This window comes from Diabrotica undecimpunctata, chromosome 1, assembly GCF_040954645.1.
Source record: "Diabrotica undecimpunctata isolate CICGRU chromosome 1, icDiaUnde3, whole genome shotgun sequence".
In the NCBI taxonomy this organism is placed as follows: domain Eukaryota; kingdom Metazoa; phylum Arthropoda; class Insecta; order Coleoptera; family Chrysomelidae; genus Diabrotica; species Diabrotica undecimpunctata.
In genome coordinates, this window is record NC_092803.1 from 15,026,293 (window position 1) to 15,047,518 (window position 21,226).

General features: G+C 33.0%; 1 protein-coding gene across 1 annotated transcript; it reads left to right on the plus strand.

Moving 5' to 3' along the window:
• Positions 1 to 1,476: 1,476 nt before the first annotated feature.
• On the plus strand, positions 1,477 to 20,459 carry LOC140445152 (uncharacterized). Its single transcript, XM_072537013.1, has 3 exons — positions 1,477 to 1,797; positions 9,396 to 11,411; positions 19,336 to 20,459. Exons 1-2 carry the CDS (start codon positions 1,560 to 1,562, stop codon positions 10,700 to 10,702), a joined length of 1,545 nt encoding a protein of 514 aa, XP_072393114.1. The 5' UTR covers positions 1,477 to 1,559; the 3' UTR covers positions 10,703 to 11,411; positions 19,336 to 20,459.
• The last annotated feature ends 767 nt before the right edge of the window (positions 20,460 to 21,226 follow it).

Genomic DNA, 21,226 nt, shown 5'->3' on the forward strand with positions numbered 1-21,226 from the left:
AGATAAATAAATATTTTATTTTTTATTTATTTAGAAAATCGCATCGACCAAATGGCCATTAGCGAAAAATTAGTGGATTACATTAGGTACAATTACGTCAATACAATTTGGTTTATTAAATATTGTGGTACTTATTAATGTCTTTCAAGAAATTCAAAGTATTGTTAAAGTTACAGTCTGCACCTAGAGCTTCTATAAGTGTTCCTGGTATCTTGTTATTGCTTCGTTGTTGATTGTAGAGAGGACATTCACATAGTAGGTGCATTATTGTTAGTGTCGTATTACACGTTTCACATCGCGGCGGTTCGCACTTTTTAATTAAGTAATCATGCGTTAACCTAGTATGTCCGAGTCTGAGGCGCGTTACTATTATTTCTTGGCTTCTTGACTTAGGTAACACATTCCATGTTTCTATGCTGGGTTTCACTTGTTTTAATTTTGAATTCGACACATTCCATTTATTTTTCCACGCACTAAATATTGATTGTCGGTAATTTGCAAACTTCTATTTTATTTACTATTTAGTTTGTTTACTATTAATATTGGCTATGAGTACGGGTGCTTGGTTGTATAGTAATTTCCAGCCACTTTTAGTCTGTCAAAAAGTAACTAACTTCGCAAAAAAATAATTACTAAATTCACTAGACAGTTTGGACTGGGATTAGCGAACCGAGTTTATCTATGGAGATGTTCCAGTAAATTTTAATTAGTAACGAAATAGCCCGCAAGAGGTCCTAAAAAGTATGTATGTAAGGGGTCCCATCGAGCAAAAAGACAAAAGAGGGAATCTAATCGTTATGAAAAGGCGACCAAAAAAGTGGCCTCTGATGGCGGACATATCCGGAAATGCGAATGCGCCAAATTTAAATTTTCCGACACTTATTAACAGTAGCTATAAAATAGTTTTCAGAATGTGTCTTAGACGAGAAAATTTTAATTAAATATTAACGATAACAGTCTAAAATGTGAAACAATTGTTAAAAAACTTCAATATAAATAAGATTTCATGTGACAGTTGGGACAAATAATAACATAACCCAACTAAATTTGATTTCTTAAACAAGGAAAGACTCTCTTTCCTTGTTTAATTTGACCTCTCAAGATGGCACTTCCTGTCTAACAATATTTTTGCCCCCACTACCTTTACATTCCCTCTTTTGTCTTTTTGCTCGATGAGGGGTCCCCATTTGAATTTCCCGCCAAAAGATTAGTAATGACTCCAGCCGCAAGGGGTCCTAATGAATGAAATTTACACATTGAGTTGCCTATCTATTTCTAATATTATAATATATTATTTATCTATGCCCCAACTGGGTTGGTGTATTCTGTGATTACACGGTTGAGGTTACCGTTTAGCCGCAAATTTCAAACATGGAACAAATAATTTGTGTTTAGCAGTGTTGTCATGTTTTTATAAGTAAATCTACAGTAGGATTCATGCTTGTCGTTGTCAGTTGTCGCTTGTCATTTGTTTTATTACATGTAAAATAATTGTATTTGAATGTATTTTCGTTTTCACTGTAAACATTTTTGAAATACATACAATCAAGTTTAATCAAATGGAAGTAAAACAAGAAGTTATTAAGACGTGTACACCAGAAACAGAAAAAAATGAAGTGGAAATGTATCCAGAAAATCTTCTGAGTACATTTAAAATTGAAATTAAGGAGGAACCCACAGAAAGTACAAATGATAAATTTAATTATATAGACTTAAAGGAATACCATACAGAGACAGAAAAAGAGGCAAATGAAGACACATTTGTGCCAGTTAAAGAAGAACAAATTAATGATAAAGGTATGTTAATTAAGTGATCTAATCTTTTCAACTAATAATAAATTTTGGGTTAAATATTTTTTTATACTGTGGCTTCACAAGAATTCGCGGACGCGATGAAAGTGTTGATTCGGGCATTCCATTAATCGCGGCAGTTACAAGGAAATTTTATCATTGTGGGGTAAATATGACTCAAAATTCTAAAAATTTTTGAATGGTACTAATTTTTCAGGGAATTCAAAAACAATCCAAAACAAGCTTATAGAAAGTGTGTCTGTTACATAAAGTTTTTTTTGCATGGGAAATTAATGAAACCGCAGATATTTCTTGTAATTCTCAACTTTCAATTGTTTTCAGATAAGACTGTAGAGTGATAGATCGTTTTATGGCTATTTATGATGTTTTATTTGGGTGAACCGCAGTCGATTTATTTAATTTTTTAATCGATATATGCGACAAATATAATTTTAGGCAAAAGCTGATTGCACAAACCTATGATGGCACTGCCGTCATTTACTGCTGTTCATTTAAATGGTTTACAAACTAAAATAAAATCCATAGCACCTCATGCACCGCTTTCACATTATCATGCCCATTCATTGAGTTTAGTACTAAGCAAAGTGCGTAACAACATAAAAGCTTTTCATATATTTTTCTCAAATTTGTCTGGATTAACAGTTTTTTTTCCAAATTTACTAAAAAAAGACATATTTTGAAAGAAATTTGCAGTAGCTGAATACATACTTTTGCTGCTACGTGGAATTCTACATCTAGAGCAGTATTTTCAGTGCACACTACTGATGTGATATTAACCTCCTTAGTATTGCTTTGGCTGTAGACTTCTAATATTGTAGGCAACTTTATGCTGTCAGTGTTTGAAAGAAGTCACTGTCACTGCCATATTAATTTCTATTGTTTTTGTTAACATTATATGTACAATTTATGTTGATTAAAACCTTATATCCTAGGTTTTGCTTTATCATTTCAATTTAATCAACATAAATCGAGAAGTATCTAAGACCCTAGAGGTTCGACGGGGATCCATCTGTGAAATCAACAGCAAAGGAATGGGACCATTGGAAAAGAACTTTTATGAACTTTTTAGCTGCCCATATTGTCACTCCCGCTGTTTCTGCTGATAGTGCTGCTGTACCACCCCTAGATATTAATGATACTAAGCTACAACTGTTAATAAATCATATTTCGCCACAAGTATATACATATATAAGTGATTGTAACACTTACAACGAATCCATTCAAACTCTTGACAAAATATACATCAAACCAAACAATACTATTCATGCTTGTCACATACTAACCACTAGACGACAACAGACAGATGAGTCTATCGATTCTTACATGCAATCTTTAAAACAGTTAGCAAAAGACTGCAATTTTACTGCTGTAGATGCTGATACTAATAAAAATGATACAATCCGTGGAGCTTTTATCGCTGGAATGACATCCACAAAGATACGATCGAGACTGTTAGAGAGTTTAACACTAACTTTAGAAGAAACTTACAATATAGCTATTTCAATGGAAATGGCAGAACTCAACTCTCAGGTTTATTCAAATCAACATTCGACACTTAGTGCGCTACCTGGTAACTATCAATTTGAGTCACAGAGCTCTCAAACAAATTCTGAATGTGTCACTGTGACAGCTGCTACCAACTCTACTAACTCTTCTAGGTCAGGACACAAATGTTTTTTCTGTGGTGGGCCAATACATTCAAGGAAGATTTGTCCTGCTCGAGAATCCATTTGCAAATCCTGTAATAAAAAGGGACACTTTGCAAACGTTTGCCGCTCCAAGAGCACTAGTGCATCTGCCAACGTATTTGAAGGCTATGAAAACTGCACAGCCTGCATTATTGCTGCTAATCCTGCTTCATTAAAAAAAGCTATAGTGCCTGCATCTATAAAAGGTCTTCGTGCTGATGCCCTTATAGATACTGGTAGCTCATTATCACACACCTCTGAAGTTAAAGGTGTGACTACTCAAAATATTAAAATTGGTTACCACTCCTATGACAACATTAATTTACTTATAGTTAAAAATCTCTGTGCTGATATTATAATTGGTCATGATGTTCTATCTAACCACTCAAGTCTAGAGTTTGAATTTGGAGAACCTAAAGAAGTATTCAAGGTATGTAGTGTAGTAGAAACCTCAGTACCTGCAGTTCCTTTATTTTGTAACCTGACTTCAAATTGTAAACCTATCGCAGTAAAATCGCGCAGGCATAGTGCTGAAGATCAGATTTTTATTACAAATGAGGTAAAGAAGCTTTTAAATGATGGCATTATTGAAGAAAGTCAGCCCCCTTGGAGAGCGCAAGTGCTTATCACCAAAAACGAAACTCACAAGAAGCAGCTTGTCATTGATTATTCTCAAACAATTAATCGATTCACTCAACTTGATGCCTATCCACTGCCAAATATCGAGGAAATGGTTTCCAATGTATCACAATTCACTGTCTTTAGTGCAATAGATTTCCAAAGTGCATACCATCAGGTTCCAATACTTCCACATGAAAAGATGTACACAGCTTTTGAAGCCGCTGGGAAACTGTACCAATTTTGTCGCATTCCGTTTGGTGTTACGAATGGTGTAGCCAGTTTCCAAAGAGCAATCGACTGGATCATACGCACAGAAAACCTTGAAGGGACATATGCCTATCTTGATGATATAACTGTTTGTGGTAAGACAAAGGTAGAACATGACAAAAATCTTGAGAACTTTCTGAAGGCCACAGACAAATATGGCTTGACACTAAACAAAACCAAGAGCAAATTCAATCAAACAGTAATAAACTTACTTGGTTATACTATAGGACCAAACCATGTCATAAAGCCCGATGCTAGCAGACTACAACCCTTATTAAAAATGCCTCCACCGAATGACACTGCATCTCTCAGAAGGGTATTAGGTATGTTTGCCCATTATTCAAAATGGATTCCCAAATTTTCCGAAAGGGTCCACACATTAGCTCATGTCAACAATTTTCCATTGAACGAAGATGCTTTATCTTGTTTTGAAAACCTGAAATCTATAGTTGCAAAGTCATCTGTTCACGCTATCAACGAAAATATGCCATTTGTTGTTGAAACTGATGCTTCAGAACACTCAATTGCTGCTACCTTGAGTCAGGATTCCAGACCCGTTGCTTTCTTTTCAAGATCACTTAACTCTAGTGAGCTGAACCATTCTGCTGTGGAGAAAGAAGCATATGCTATTGTTGAATCTCTAAAGAAGTGGCGCCATTTTCTTATAGGAAAGCCTTTCACAATCATTACTGATCAAAAGTCTGTAACATTTATGTTCAACACGAAGCATTTCAGCAAGATTAAAAATGAGAAAATACGAAGATGGCGACTTGAATTGGCACCTTATAAATATGACATTGTGTATCGACCAGGAAAAGACAACCAAGCAGCGGATGCTTTATCGCGCATCTGCTCTTGTGCTACTACCACGGCGGCAGGTGCATCAAAACTCAAGTCACTTCACACTGCACTTTGTCATCCAGGGGTAACACGTATGTTTCATTGGATAAAATCAAAGAATTTGCCTTTCTCTCTCAATGAAGTCAAGACTATGACTCGTGACGGGGTATGTGCTAAAATTAAGCCGAGATACTTTAAGAATGAGGGGCTTTTTCCAAAGCTTATAAAAGCCACATCTCCCTTCGAACGCCTTAGTATTGACTTTAAAGGACCAGTGCCTTCGAATACCAATAATCATTATATTCTTACGGTAATAGATGAGTATTATGAGTATTCCAGATTTCCATTTGCTTTCCCATGCAGTGACATTAGTGCCAAAACAGTAATCAAGAATTTAAATAACTTATTCATGATGTTTGGAATGCCTGCATACATTCATTCGGATAGGGGGGCTCAATTTCTGTCAGCTGAAGTCAAAGAGTTTCTCAACTCCAGAGGAATCGCAACAAGTAGAACTACTGCTTATAATCCTCAAGGAAATGGTCAAGTGGAGAAGTTGAATTCTACTGTCTGGAAAGCTATTCAACTGGCCTGTGAATCACATGAAGCACCTATTGAGAATTGGGAACAATACCTACCTGTCGTGCTGCATTCCATTCGTTCACTGTTGTGTACCGCAACTAACTGTACGCCGCATGAAAGGATGTTCGTGCACACACGTCGATCTCCAAATGGGAATACAATACCGTCATGGCTAGCAGAATCTGGGCATGTCTTGATGAAAAGGTTCGATCGGAAGAACAAGTACCAGCCTATCGTAGAGGAAGTGGAGGTAATAGAGGCAAATCCTGAATACTCTTTTGTTAAACTGAAAGACGGACGGGAGACCACAGTGTCTAATCGTCATCTGGCTCCGTGTGGGCGAAGTGAAGGGGAAATACTAGATATACCAGGTCAAGAATTAGTGTTCGTAGAAGACCCACATGAGTTACATTCGAGTCTTAATGATTCCTCATCCAATACAACCACGCAAAACATGCAGCCCCTGGCAGATACATCTACATCTCCCCCTCCACCGGATTCATTACTTCTTGAAGAACCCCCAATGAGTTCTGAACAGAGCTTATCGCCTCCTTCAGCAATACCTAGAAGATCTGAAAGAATTCGTCAGTTACCACGGTATTTGGAAGATTATAGTGTGGGAGAATGATGTGATATTAACCTCCTTAGTATTGCTTTGGCTGTAGACTTCTAATATTGTAGGCAACTTTATGCTGTCAGTGTTTGAAAGAAGTCACTGTCACTGCCATATTAATTTCTATTGTTTTTGTTAACATTATATGTACAATTTATGTTGATTAAAACCTTATATCCTAGGTTTTGCTTTATCATTTCAACTACATAGCTAAATTAATTGATGTCTTTAATTTTATTTTAAATTGTCATGATTTAAAAAAATGACGATCAAAGTATTAGGGCTGCAAAAGGTTTCAAATGTCTTTTAAAAAATCATAAATTTTCTTTTGCTGGAAGCATTTAAATTAAGTTTTGAGCCAACAGATGTGGTTTTTTTAATTATTCAAAATAAATGGACAGACATTAATTACTCAAAACAATGATTAAATAATTTAACTGAAATTTTAATGAATTTTAGAAATCACGATCAATTGTTTGATAACATTTTTGAGTTAATTAATATAAATGTTGAAGCTCCTTTGAAAAAAAGAAAAACTATTTTAGACTTACCCAATTTAAATCAATGTTATAAACAGATTTATCTGAAATATTAGACACCATCAATATGCAAATTAAATTAATTACTATTTAAATAAGAATAAGCCACAATTAAAGGTTAAAATACTTTTATTGACGTTTCAATTTCCACTTCGGAAATCGTTCTCAAAATACAAACATTAATAAATTTACTAATGTTTGTTTAAATAGAATAAATACCTAAATGACAGTTTACAGTGACAGCCTACATTGTATTTTAAAAAGATTTTTTCAGCTTTTTTCGAAAACTATTCTGAGAGCTAGAAAAAAAGTCTACATCTAAGCCCTTTCCAGATTGACACATTTGTCTTATAGGTCTATTTAGACAATAGTTTGTTTGTTGGAATTCTAATTGAAAAACTTCCTTTGATCTTGTGCACCTTTGAGGAACCCTAAGACCTATTCTCTGCAAAATTTGAGGCGAATCTATCATTCTGTTTACAATCCTGAAAAGAAAAACCAAATCTAGCATTAAACAACGATTTTCTAATGTTGGTATATTAAGTAATTTTAAAATGTCACAATACACTATATCTTCTGAAGAAATCCCTAATTTATAGCCTACAAAGTTCAGAAATTTTTTCTGAAATTTCTCAAAGCTTTCAATATGACATTTATATAAAGGAGGCCAAATACACACTTTTAAAACAATCTAGGTTATTGAAGGTTCTTTTCAAAAATCCAAGTAATTTAAAAGCTTTATTACAAATAAAATTATAGTGATTTTTGAAACATAAAGTGGGATCAAACAATACACCTAAATCTTTGAAAGTGTTTGTTGGTTTCAGAAATATATTATTTATAGAGTAATTAAAGCAGATATGTTGTGAGTTTCTAAAAAAGCGCATTATTTTACATTTATCGATATTAAGTGAAAGGTCATTCTTTGTACACCATTGTGAGAAATTGTTTACATCTTTTTGCATTTTTACACAGTCCCTAACATCCTTAATAATTCTAAAAATTTTCAAATCATCAGCATCCAACAAAATAACACAATTTTCAAAGGTTTCTCAAAATGTCATTTATGAAACAAATAAAAAGAATAGTTGATAAATGACCACCCTGTGAGACGCCAGACCTAACCAAAATCTCTCCAAAAAGACAGTTCTTGACTTTAACAACCTGAAGTCTGTGGGTCAGGTAGCTCTCCAATCACTCAAGCAGGGATCCATGAATTCCTAGTGCTTTTAGTTTTTTTATAAGAATCTTGATGTTAACCTGATCGAATGCCTTTGAGAAGTTGGTATAGATCACATCGACCTGAACCCCCTTCCCAAAGGAATCCAAAATGAATTCTTCTAGGATCACTAGATTTGTGGTTGCAGACCTACCAGGCATAAAGCCGTGTTGTTCAGGAATAATTAAACTTTTAATTGGAAAAAATATTTTTGAAGCAATAATTGACTCAAAAATCTTTGCAAAAATAGAAATTTTGGAAATGGGTCTGTAATTTTCTATACATGTCTTACTACCATTCTTAAAAATAGCAGAAATATAACTTTTTTTTCACTCTTCTGGGAAAGTGCCAGTACATAATGAAAAACGAAAAATTTTTAGTAATACAGGAGACAGAACAAAACGACATTTATGTACAAAATAAGGTGAAATTTCATCAGAGTCTTATCATTGGCTCCACAATCCATGGTGGGTCTTGGCCTGCTCAAGGATAAGTCTCCATTCTCTCCTATTCTTCGCCTTGGCTTTCCAGTTTCGTACTCCGAACATTCTCAAGTCTTCCTCCACCCGATCCTTAAATCATGCTCTGGGTCTACCTCTCCTTCTCACTCCATCTATTCTTTGGTTATAAATATGTTTTGGCGGCTCCATCTCATTCATTCTGTGATTTTACCTTTTTATATTCTCTTTCTCAAACTGAATTGTATTGAATGTCGATAGTGACACAGAAAATGCGGAAGGAGGAGAAAATGAAATTAATTGTATAATATTTTAAATGATTCCTTGTTAATTGTTGTGTTGTGCAATTAATATTTCGACAAAGTACAAGTGCAGTAATGAAAAGACTCTCCTTTTAAAAAGTTGTTATATTTGTCGATTTTTTATTTTTGAAAGAAATAAAAAAAAAGAGCGGGGACATGCTTGCATTTTTTAAAAATTTTGAATTTTGTTCTTACGGCAATTTTAGATTTAACACTGTTTTTATAAAATTCTTTTAATATCAATAATTCTGATAATAATAAAAAGTTATTACAAAAGCTATTTTACATCAGTTATCAATGCAAGCATGGGGTAAGAGAGGGTCCCTGTAAGGTGAAATTTAAATAAAAAATGGTCAAAAGATCACGAGCTGCCACTGGTTCATTTGATGTATCATATGATACGATAATATATCTTTTTTGTATAATACTGATTTAATATGTCCTATGATTTTAGGTGTGTCATGTGAAGATATCCAAACTGATGCATGTAACATCTTAAAAGATCATGTTAGAAGTAACAGCAATTTCAATCAATATTTAAGTGCTACTGAAGAACTGAACAATATACGAAAATCTTTTGCATGTGAAATTTGTACCAAACACTTTTCAACAAAGCAGTATTTAAAAAGACATATGATAATACATACTGATGAGAATCCTTACATGTGCAAAATATGCACCAAACAGTTTGTACAACGTGCTCATTTAGAAGCACATATGAGAGTTCATACTAGAGAAAAACCTTTTGAATGTTCAGTGTGTACTAAAAAGTGTACCACCAACTATAATTTAAAAGTACATATGAGAATGCACACTGGAGAAAGTATTTTTTCTTGTGATATATGCATGAAACAATTTCCATTTAGCTCCACTTTAAAAACTCATATGATGGTACACACTGGAGAAAAACCTTTTTCGTGTGAAATATGCTCTAAAAAGTTTTCATCAAAACTAAACTTAAAAAGACATATGACAGTACATACTGGTGAAAAAAATTTCAAATGTCATATATGCAGCAAACAGTTCTCCCAAAGTTCTTATTTAAACCATCATATAAAAACACACATGGAAGAAACTTCTTATAGATGTAAAATTTGTATGAAACAGTTGTCATCAGTTCCTTATCTAAACATCCATATGAGGATACACACTGGGGAAAAACCATTTACCTGTGAAATTTGCTCTAAACAATTTATATCAAAAAAAGCGTTACAAGCACATATGATAATACACACTGGTGAGAAACTTTTCACATGCAAAATATGTACCAAAGAATTTACACAAAGTTCACTTTTACAAAGTCATATGGTATTGCATACTGGTGATGGTGAAAAACCTTTCACATGTGACATATGCAACAAAAAGTTTACACAAACTTATTACTTAAAAAAACATATGAGATTACACACCGGAAAAAAACCATTTGCATGTGAAATATGTTTTAAGCAGTTTACTGAAAGAAACAGTTTGAAAGGACATTTAAGAGCGCACTCTGGAGAAAAACCATTTGCATGTGAAATATGCTCCAAAAAATTTTCACGTAAATTCGGTTTAAAAGAACATATGAGATTACACACTGGGGAAAAACCTTTTGCATGTGAAATTTGCACCGAAGAGTTTTTAACAAGGAGCCATTTAAGAAGGCATATGATAGTGCATACTGGCGAAAAACCTTTCGCATGCAACATATGCACCAAACAGTTTGCAGAAAGTCGTTATTTAAAAAAACATCTGAGAGTGCACACTGGAGCAAAACCGTGAAATTTGTTTTGAGCAGTTTACTGAAAAACCTAGTTTGAAAGAACATTTGAGAGTGCACACTGTAGAAAAACCTTAAGGTGTTTTTCGATAAAGGGAAAATAAAAAAAAACATGACAGTACACACTGGAGAAAAACCATTTGCATGTGATATATATAAAGTCGTGTCCATCGATATTTCGTCCGTCGGCAAATTCAAACAGATAATATTTGTATGTTATGAAATTCGCGTAACCGATGTCCAGGGAAGTATCGCGATATTGGTTGTTTCACCGACATAAATTTTTTGATACAAGTATTAAATCATAAAATAACATTGTGTAATGTGTATATTATAGACAAAGAGCAGAAAATCTGATTTTGGAAAAACAAACAAAACGTTTATTATATATTATAACTCTACCACCCTGTTGGAAAAAATACTAGGTGATACAACGGCATCTTCTATAGAGCTTTTTAACATTTCTCATTTGTTTCAGGCACTTGTTATATGTCATACAATTTTAATATATCTACGTCATACGTCTTTGGTATGTATAGTTATTGGTATATAGAAATGTTTCAAAATCTCCTGGACCTCGTAAATACGCATGCCCGAAAAAATAAATGGATCCTAAAAACATGCACCATTTTAATTTCATAGGAAATTGGTCGACAGGGTAGGGTTTGCACGTGCGAATGATGTCGAGTGTTTCCAATAAACATGACATAGGTATTATGTTTCTCTAATCTTAAACATTCAGTTACAGTTAGTCATCGCATTTTTATTTAATCTCACATTGAAAGATGTAATAAAAATTTACGACTTCCCGTCTTCAGAATTGCTGTGTAAAAATGTAAAATATTTACATTGTACTAATTTGGCTTGTAAATAAAGCTTTTAAGAGCTGAAAAAAATCTACAGGACAAATAAATAAATAACACATTAATGTATGATAGAAAAATAATAGGATTTTGGTTTTAAATTCAGCAAAATATGTTTATACGAGAGGAAAACCTCGAATTGATTGGGAAAAATATTCGCATGAGATTTTTTGCATAATCGCTTAAATAAAAGATCGCAGAATAATGTTCAAGAGGTTGCCCATACAAAAAGTGGTCCTAATTTATTAAACAGTTTTGTATAAATCCATTTTTAGGTTGGGATAGGGGCCTCAAACAACTAAAAACAATGTTTTAAACCAAATACGCCAAACTAAAGTATAAGAAACTGATAGAACAAGATTTGGTGAATTCAAAAATAATTGTGTGTTTTTGATCCTTAAAACTCGTCACTTTCGTTTTTTTTTCAGTTTTAAATTGTATGAGTTGAAAACGATCAACTTTAGAGAAAAATTACAATAAACCTTTTTTATTCAGAATGATCCAGAAGAGCGAAAATAAATTTGTGCGGGCAGATGAAATTGATTTATAGAATTTGTTTAAAAACAAATATTGTTTAAATAAATTAGAACCACTTCTGCTGGTATTATGTTTTAAGACGAAATAAGTTAAATACAAAGTTATCAATTAATTAAATTGTCTGTGTATTTAAATTAAATGTACACTACCTTTAATAATGAATGTTCTATCTTTCTTCTTCTTTCTCCAGCACGCTGAACTGAACTGTGGAATTTCATTCTTGCACTTGGATGGACGGTGAAAGACTATTTACTTTTATGGGGTTATATGACACTCTTTAGATGTTACTGATATTATATACTCAATGTGACTGTGCAACCGGAATAGTCTCCAAGTATTTAAGAATATTAATGCGGCATCTACATGAAGGCGGTATATTAGGTTACGCACGATAAGACACACACATACACGTTAATTTAAACTAAATAAGAAATAAAATAATTAATAAAATGTTAAAAGAACTAAAAAATATACATGGAGGGACGAAATACCTAGCTTGTCACCTTGACTAGTTGGTATTTATAGGTCGTTGTTGTAGCCGTAGTCGTCGTCACTATCAGACAGTTCTGTTTCAGATGATTCGCTATCGTCATCTAAATTTATAATGATTTCATGCGCTTCATCCAGGATGTATTCTCGGCTGAAATACTCTTCTTCTACTTTATCAACATGCCTGCAAGTATTTGCCCATATTTCTGGCGTGATTTCATTTAGCCTGATTTTTGCTAGTTCTAAAACATCTGCTAATTTAAAAGTCGTGTTTCTTGCTGCAACTTCATTTTTTAAAATGGCCCATATCTTTTCAATTGGGTTAAGTTCCGGATGATATGGTGGTAAACATAAAACCGAGTGGCCGTGCTGTGCTAATAATTGGACTACAGCATATACTGGATTTTTAGGTTTAGCAATGAGTACCTTACTGTAGAGCTCTGGTTTTGTTTCGCTTTCATCGAAAAATATGTTTCTTTCTGTCAACCATTTTTTCATGATGTCTTTTTTCGAAGCCGATGTAGGACATTTTTCAAGAGTCACATTATGATATGAGGCGTTGTCTATTACCAAAACTGAATTGGAAGGTAAATTGGGAAGAAGTTTGTCTTTCAACCACTTCATATAATTCTGGTGATTCATGTTATCATGATAATCACCAGATTTTTGTCCGGATTTGAAAATGAGAGCAGCATTTTCGACAAATCCATTTTTACCACCACAATGTAAGATGATCAGTCGTTGCCCTTTAGATACCGGAGATTTTATGCACTTGTTTCGTCCATCATCCCAACCTTTTGGTACTGTGTGGGAACTATGAAGTTTCATCACAATATACAATATTTCTATCTACAAAAATATTGAGAATTACTTTACAATTAGTTATAATATAAATAAAAATATCTTACTTTCAGATTTATACTTTTTGAGTTTTCTTAAAAATTCGGTTCGTTTGGTTCTTATGTCAGTTTTGACGTGACAACGTCTTAAATTAGGTTGTGGCTCGGAGTCACTCATGAAAAAACGCCCGCTCACGTCTGTTACGATGAGTCACCGAACGAGAGAGAGGCCCGCCGGACCGGCGAATGCCTTGCGTCTCTCTCCCACTCAAACATGATCGGTCCGCTGGTGCGATGCTATTTCTCCTATCATCGTCCTATCCTCAACAAAATCACTCAAATAGAAATTAGTTAAGTTTAAGTTTACATGTACAATGTTTTAGTAAACAAAATATATTTCTCTAGTTAAAATTTGTGCAATTCTTATTTTCATTCAATTCCTTGTTCCTATTGTGCAATTTAATAATATTCATAACAATAAATATTCTACCGAGAAAAAGACGTTGTCACGTAAAATCTTCGCCCTCAAAACCGACTTTACAGGCAACCGATTTTTTTTTCGATTAAAAGTTTCCTATTGTCTTCCACTGTTCTCCGCCTAAATCCTAATTTCTTCACAATTTTTCTGAAGCAAGATAGTTTACCAGTTACAATTCCTTCGTTTCTAACAGATTCGTAAACAGCTTTCATGGTAGGTCTTCTTTTGTGGATAGTAGCAAACGTGTAAATGGTATTTCTTATAACGTGTTCCTCAAATGGATTGACTGATGACTTGGGGTTGGGCTTGAAAATACTTGTTCTGGGTGATACAAATTGTGAAGTTGCTGGTTTGTTTTTACCTTCCTTAATTATCCTCTTTACTGTACTTTCTGAGGTACCAGTTGCTTGAGCCACTCGCTCTATTAGGGGCAAAGGAGTTGTGCAATATCCCAAATTTTTTTCCCGTTTCATAAATAAATAAACGTTAAAAATAATTTGTCTCCCTTGTCCATGGACCACTTTTCCATTGTTACTTTCCCTGTAAAACCGCTAGGTTTTAGATAATAGATAAAATGTTAAATATTAGTTATGTTTAAGAAAAACATTTACAAAAAAATTAATTGAAAAGAAAAGTACTTTAAAAGTGTGTAAAGCATTTAATTTCTAGCTGAGCCCCTTCGGCTTTATACACTCTAGGAACTAAATGCTTTACACACTTTAAGAGAACTTTTCATTTTAATTCGTTAATTTATCATAAGCGTTTACAAAACATATTAATTTTTTTCAAAAACTATTAAAATAACTAATAAAGTTATCAGATTTTACACACTTTTAAAAGTGAATTTTTTTTAATTCATTAATTTGTCGTAAGTGTACAAAACATATAAGTTATTTTCAAAAAAATATTAAAATAAACATAATTTAACTTACATTTTTAGGATCTCACTGTAAAATGTTAAAAACGACTTGAAACGCACTGAATATAAATAGCACCTCACTATAAAATATTAAAAACGATTCTTCACAAAAAAAAAATTAAAATATTAAAGCTATTTCACTAACGCAAAAAAACTAGTTCGTCTCTGTCTCGCTACGATAACACACTGAATAGAACTGCATGTTTTTGGAAATGCCTGATATTATTGTTTCGTCCGTAAATCGACGTCACTAAATGATGACGTCAGGTCCACGACATGAATTATCTCTACTATATACCAATAACGTATGACGTAGGTATATTAAAATTATACGACATATGACAAGTGCCTGAAACATATGAGAAGCGTTGAAAATCCCTATTAGCGTTTAACGATGACGTACATAGACGAAACTGTGGAAAAGTATTTTACATTTAAGAAAATATTGTTTCAAACAAAGTTAGCAATTTATAATGAGAAACTGAGTTACTTTAACTGAAATAATCATCATAGCGTACCTTGTCTAAAATATTTCTCCTGCAGACGAGCTCTCATCATCATCACTATCTACCATATTAATAATAAATTGTCTACTGTTTGAAAATGATTTTGATGATGAAATGATTAATGTAGATAAACTTATTACCGAAGTAGAAAATCGATCAGCACTTTGGGATATGAGGAAGAGTGTGTATAGTGATAGAGTGCTAAGAAGAAAATGTTTGGAGGAAAATAGTATATTTATTTACCGATGAAAGCAGTTCAATTGCGGAAAAAAAAGCTAAGTAAGTAATAATTATTTATTTTTAATAAGAAAAGTTTTAAAATAAATTCTACCGTACATAATTATTATTTAATCGGGTTTACTTACAAAATATTGAGCATATTTATCTCTCGCAGATAACGCTAATAAATTTCCTGTGTCTGGTATCTGGTGATAGACTTTCAAAATTTGAATTCTCATCTGATTTCTCGTCATTTGATCGCATGCCATCTCTTGTTCATATAAAATTATGTAACACACAAGCAGCTTTAACAAGAGTTACAATTACATCAATATCGAGGTCAATAGGTCGGTGAAAGATACGTCACTTGTTGACTAATATACCAAAACAACACTCAATATATCTTCTCGCCCGAGATAATCTAGCATTGAAAGTGACTTTAATATATGTAAGGTGTTTTCCTAAGTATGGCCTAAGCAAATTTTCGGATAAAGGGAGATTATACAGTGATGAGTGTCTTACCACCCGGCAAAATAGCGGAAAGGATAGAAGACAGATTAAGTTGTGAGATAGTACGAGATAAGGTTAGTTATTAGACGTGTCAATTTGACTTCAGTCATAATTATACGGATGACCTCGAAAATATTTTATTTTAATAATTTCTGATGTTAGAATAAATGATTAAATATATTAAGATATATTATAGTAAAAAACATTAATTAGTAGCGATTTTAAATTATAAATCTTTAAGTTTATTTAATAATAAAAATAACTCAACTGAAATATTTGACTAAACTAAATAGGTATGTTCAGTCCGAACACAGTTATTGTATGTTTAGTTGGCGTAATAGTTAGAGACGTTGTCTATTGATAAGAAGACTGGGGTTCAATTCGCACCAAGGGTAAAATTTTTGTTTTACTCAATCAAAAATAATAGAAAATATGATACATATTAGGTAACAAGTTTTCGAAAAACTCATTATTTACAATTTATTCTTATTCCAATGTTATAAAATAGAAATACAAAATATTTCAAATTCAATTCCAGTTTTACAGTCTTCAGTTGTGAATGGAAAATAATCCATTGAAGACTGTTTAATGTCAAATCCATCACTAAATTCTCAGTGTTAATATCAATTCCTCTGTACAGGTAATGATTTTCAAAACAATTGACGACATTGGAATGGATGCGCGCGAACAGCTACCTGCTTTATAGCTAACCAAATCATCAAGCCTTCAAGTTATCAAATAATAACACATCGAGAAGTGTTTTTTACGGTAAACAGAAACTTTTTATTGAAAAAACAATTCGTGAAAAGGATTTTAACGGTCGAGGAAAAAGTGCAAATTGTTGTCTGGCATGTGAATGGATTATCAGACAACATGATTAGACAACAATTTGTAAATATGTTTCCAAATAGGCCGGCTCCAGCACGATCAACAATTCAGTCTATTATACGTAATTTTTTTTTATTTATGGATCAGTGTTCGATCCAAGAGGACTTCGCAGACGAAGGGAGGTAAATCCAGATTTGGAACTAAGGGACACTTTGATTTGTGCAAGTATTGCGCAAAATCCTACCCAATCAACACCTCGTCTCGGAGAACAATGTGGAATTGCAAGATTTAGAGTAGGTGAAATTTTGTAAAGACATCGATACCGTCCCTATAAACTTCATAAATCCAACGAACAATTTCCTGGGGATCAATATGGACGTTTAGAATTTTGTCAAACTGCAATGTGACATCAAGATGAACATTTTTTAGAGAACGTTTTGTTCACCGATGAATGTACGTTTTCATTGCATGGCCGTCACAATTCAATCAATGCTAGGTATTGATCTCGAGGAAATCCTTGTCAGATTTATGTCGCTCGTACCCAGCGTCTTCGAAAAGTAAATGTTTGGGGAGGCATAATAGGGAATCATGTCATTGGTCCATTTTTTATAGACGGTATATTGACTGGGCGGAAATACTTGGAACTTCTGCAAAATGAAATTGTCCCAGCCCTTTGTAATTTAACAATACCTTTCGATTCCATATGGTTTCAACACGATGGTTGTCCTGCACATAATTCTCGCATCGTCAGTGAATATCTCAGTGCGACTTTTCCTAATCGATTGATTAGTGGCTATTTGACGTGGCTATTGACTTTGAAGTGGCTATTGACGGATATTTTTTTATTTTTGTAGAATTTTTACTTATTTAAACATTCTTTAAAAGTTTTTACTTTATTTTCGAAAGTATGACGATACTGTTCTGTCAATAAGATTTTTTGTTTTAACTTTAGTTTTGTTTAGTGATTCAAAGCAAAACGATCTTTGCATAATTTCAAATTATTAAAAAAAAAAAAAAGAAAGAAAACCACATGTGGGTTTTGAACTCTAATCGTCTGCGCTGTCTGTATCGCAATGTCGAATTCTTACCACTAATCCACGAAGGATTTATAATTATTCCGTGACAAGAGTGTATGAAACTCCCCAAATCATAGTAGAAATTATTCTTGGTTAATAATTTAAAACTTTAGATTAAATAATCACTATTAATTAAATTATTTTATTCATATTTTTGCTTTATTATGGTCAATCAGTTTTTACTTTATGCGAAATTAAAAAATGGAAATACGTCACACACATTCGACGTTACTCATAATAATTATGACCGAGGTGATTTAGCTCGCATCTAACGTCTAAAGGTGTGAGACTATCGATAGTGGTAATGTAATGTAATATAAATTATAGGTTTTTCCGATTATTTCTCACCTCTACAAGTTTCATCTCTTTTTATTTTCACAAGGTAACTGTGTTTTCTATCTCTTACGTTAAAAAGCCGGGGAGGTCCTCAGGAGATAACACAATAGTCGATACTTAATTGAAAATTTCTTTTTCCACCGTTGATCTTGTTTGGCTGTAAGATTTCATAAAATTTTCTGTCAGTACAAAAGCTTCATCCCCAACAAAGACAAAAGGTAGCATCTTTTGACAGTTTGTTCTGTAATTAGAAACTAAATTATCTTCAGACTTTAATTATCATCGTGTTCATAAATCTTACAATTAAAAACCAATTCATATAATAATGATAATCTAAAATGCCTTCCTGCTAATATTTAAAAAGTTGTATTTTTTATATAGATTAAAACTGCAGTAAGATTGAAATACAATTTTGACATTTATTTTAATAATATATTATACAAAATAACAATATTTTAAGAAATACAGTAATCACGCATACTTTTCGTTTTCGTTATTAAAACAATTGAGGTTTTTCAAAATTTGCAAAAATATTATGCTTTCCATCTGTGTATAAATCTGCACCATATTAAACTACCATAATAAATTCATAATTGCTATTTACAACCAGTGGCGCACCTAAAATTTTAATGTGAGAGGGGTTTTGGTTGGGCACCAAAATATTTTTTATGCTACGTCCATTTTGAGTCCTTAAAATTTGTGAGTAACAGTGTCGTAATAGTGGGGGGGGGGCGTTAACCCCCAAAACACCCTTGGGCCACTGTTTACAACTGCCTTCTTTGCCATTCTAAAATAGTTTTTATAATTGTAATAGTATAAGCCTGTATGTGGAGGTTTTTTGATTGCCACGTGCTTTCCATCTACAGCTCCGAGACAATCTGGAGAATTCCACTGAACATTGAATCCATTGGCAGTAGCTCTCCATTCAGCTTCTCTGTTGTTGGCAACCGAAATATCAAATTAAATTATTGCTACTACTATACAAAAATTATTAGTACTATACAAAAAGTTAATAGAGATTTTTTTTCTTTACAGCAAGGAGCAAGCAGCTTTTTTACCATCAAAAAAGAAAGCAAGAAAATTTGATGAGTCCAAAGAATTAATAGCAACAACCCCAAACTGATTATAACAAAATTGCTTTTGCTTGGGAAGTATGAACTTCAAAAAATCACGCTGCTGCAACTTTTTGCGAAAAAGTGATTAATGATATATTATTTGAAGGTCAAATGGAGACATTGCATAAGGATTTTGTGCCAATTAATACTTTGAGTCATTCGACTACTCCGTATAGTAATGTGCAACCAAGTCCCGCCTATTATGGCAGTACTCAAACTCTACTAAGTGAACAACACTCTGAACTACGTAATATGAATACATCAGAGTCCTCTAATATGTTTCGGTACTTTTCGACTTTTCAATAACACTATACAATAAACTATACATATACAATAAATACTGTTTTGTGTTTAAAATAATCTTATTTACCTTTATGTAATCCTTCATGCAGTTTATTATAGCTTGGCAAGTTTCCATTACAATTATTCCTACGGATTGTGGTGATATAGCACTTGTGAATTTTAAATTTTCAAAGTATTGCCAGTAGCTAGATAACCTAATGTTATCGATGAACGCCGACTTGGTGATATAATATCTCGGATGTATATGAGATCTCTCATAGTATCCATTTTTTGAATATCAGGTACAACCATTCTCAATAGTTGATCCAGGAATGTAGGGTAAGGTGGGGTACAGTGAAACAAGGGGCACAGTGAAACGTTTCAAATTTCGCGGGATTTAATCATCGAAATTGTAAACAACTTAGTGTGGCAACACTGACCTGTGTATAATGTCAGCTGATGTAAGAAATTCGTTTAGTTCAGTTGTTTAGTGATTTACAGTGGATGCTGTTGGATTTTGGGTGAGTAAAGTAAATATTTGAACGAATAATTTATTATCTGCAACTTTATTGTTTTTTAAAACTTAAATTCCTTTCTTGGGTATATAAAAGGAATAGGTATAAGGAATAAATCGCCATATTATTCTTGTTATTAAGTCTGATGGTTGTCGAATGGAAACGCACGTTAACACTGGATTTGTTTAGGGGCTGAGTGAAACAAATTTTATGGGGCACACTGAAACATGTTTCACTGTACCCCAATAAAATTTTCGATACTAAAAAATACATAAATAATTTAATAGCAACACGAATACCATTCATATGAAGCAAATTATTTTGTTTTGTAGAAAAAAAATGAGAAACCGTGTACGAAAAACCAATATTGGACAGTTCTTCGAGGAACAAATGGAGAGAGCTGTTAAACTTATTCTCGAAGAGGGAATTAGCTTAAGAACAGCAGCAGACGAATGTAATATTAATTTTGTTACATTATTTAGGTGAGTAATAATTTATATTATAAATAGATATAATTACCTTAAATATGTTTTTCTTATGCAGGTATGTTAAAAAGAAAAAAGCTGCTAACGATGAAGGATCAAATGTGAAAATTCGTTTTACTCCTAAGTATAATTCCCGTTTGATATTTACTGCCGAACAAGAAAAACTTTTATCAGAGTATTTATTGATCTGTTCCAAAATATGCTATGGAAAATCAACACGTGATACACGTGAGTTGGCATACGAAATGGCCATGATAAATAATATAAATGTACCTCAAAGCTGGCATGCTAAATCAGCTGCTGGTTTGGACTGGTTGAGAGGTTTTTTAAAAAGAAATACAACCTTGTCGAAGATACAACCTGAAAAGTGTTCTATTTCTCGCTGTACATCAATTAATTGCCATACCGTTAATACTTTCTACGATAATCTTAAAGTAGCCTTACAACGTTCAACCCATTTCGCAGATGGTTCAAGAATATGGAATTTGGATGAAACTGCCACATCTACAGTAGTAAATAAATCTGTCAA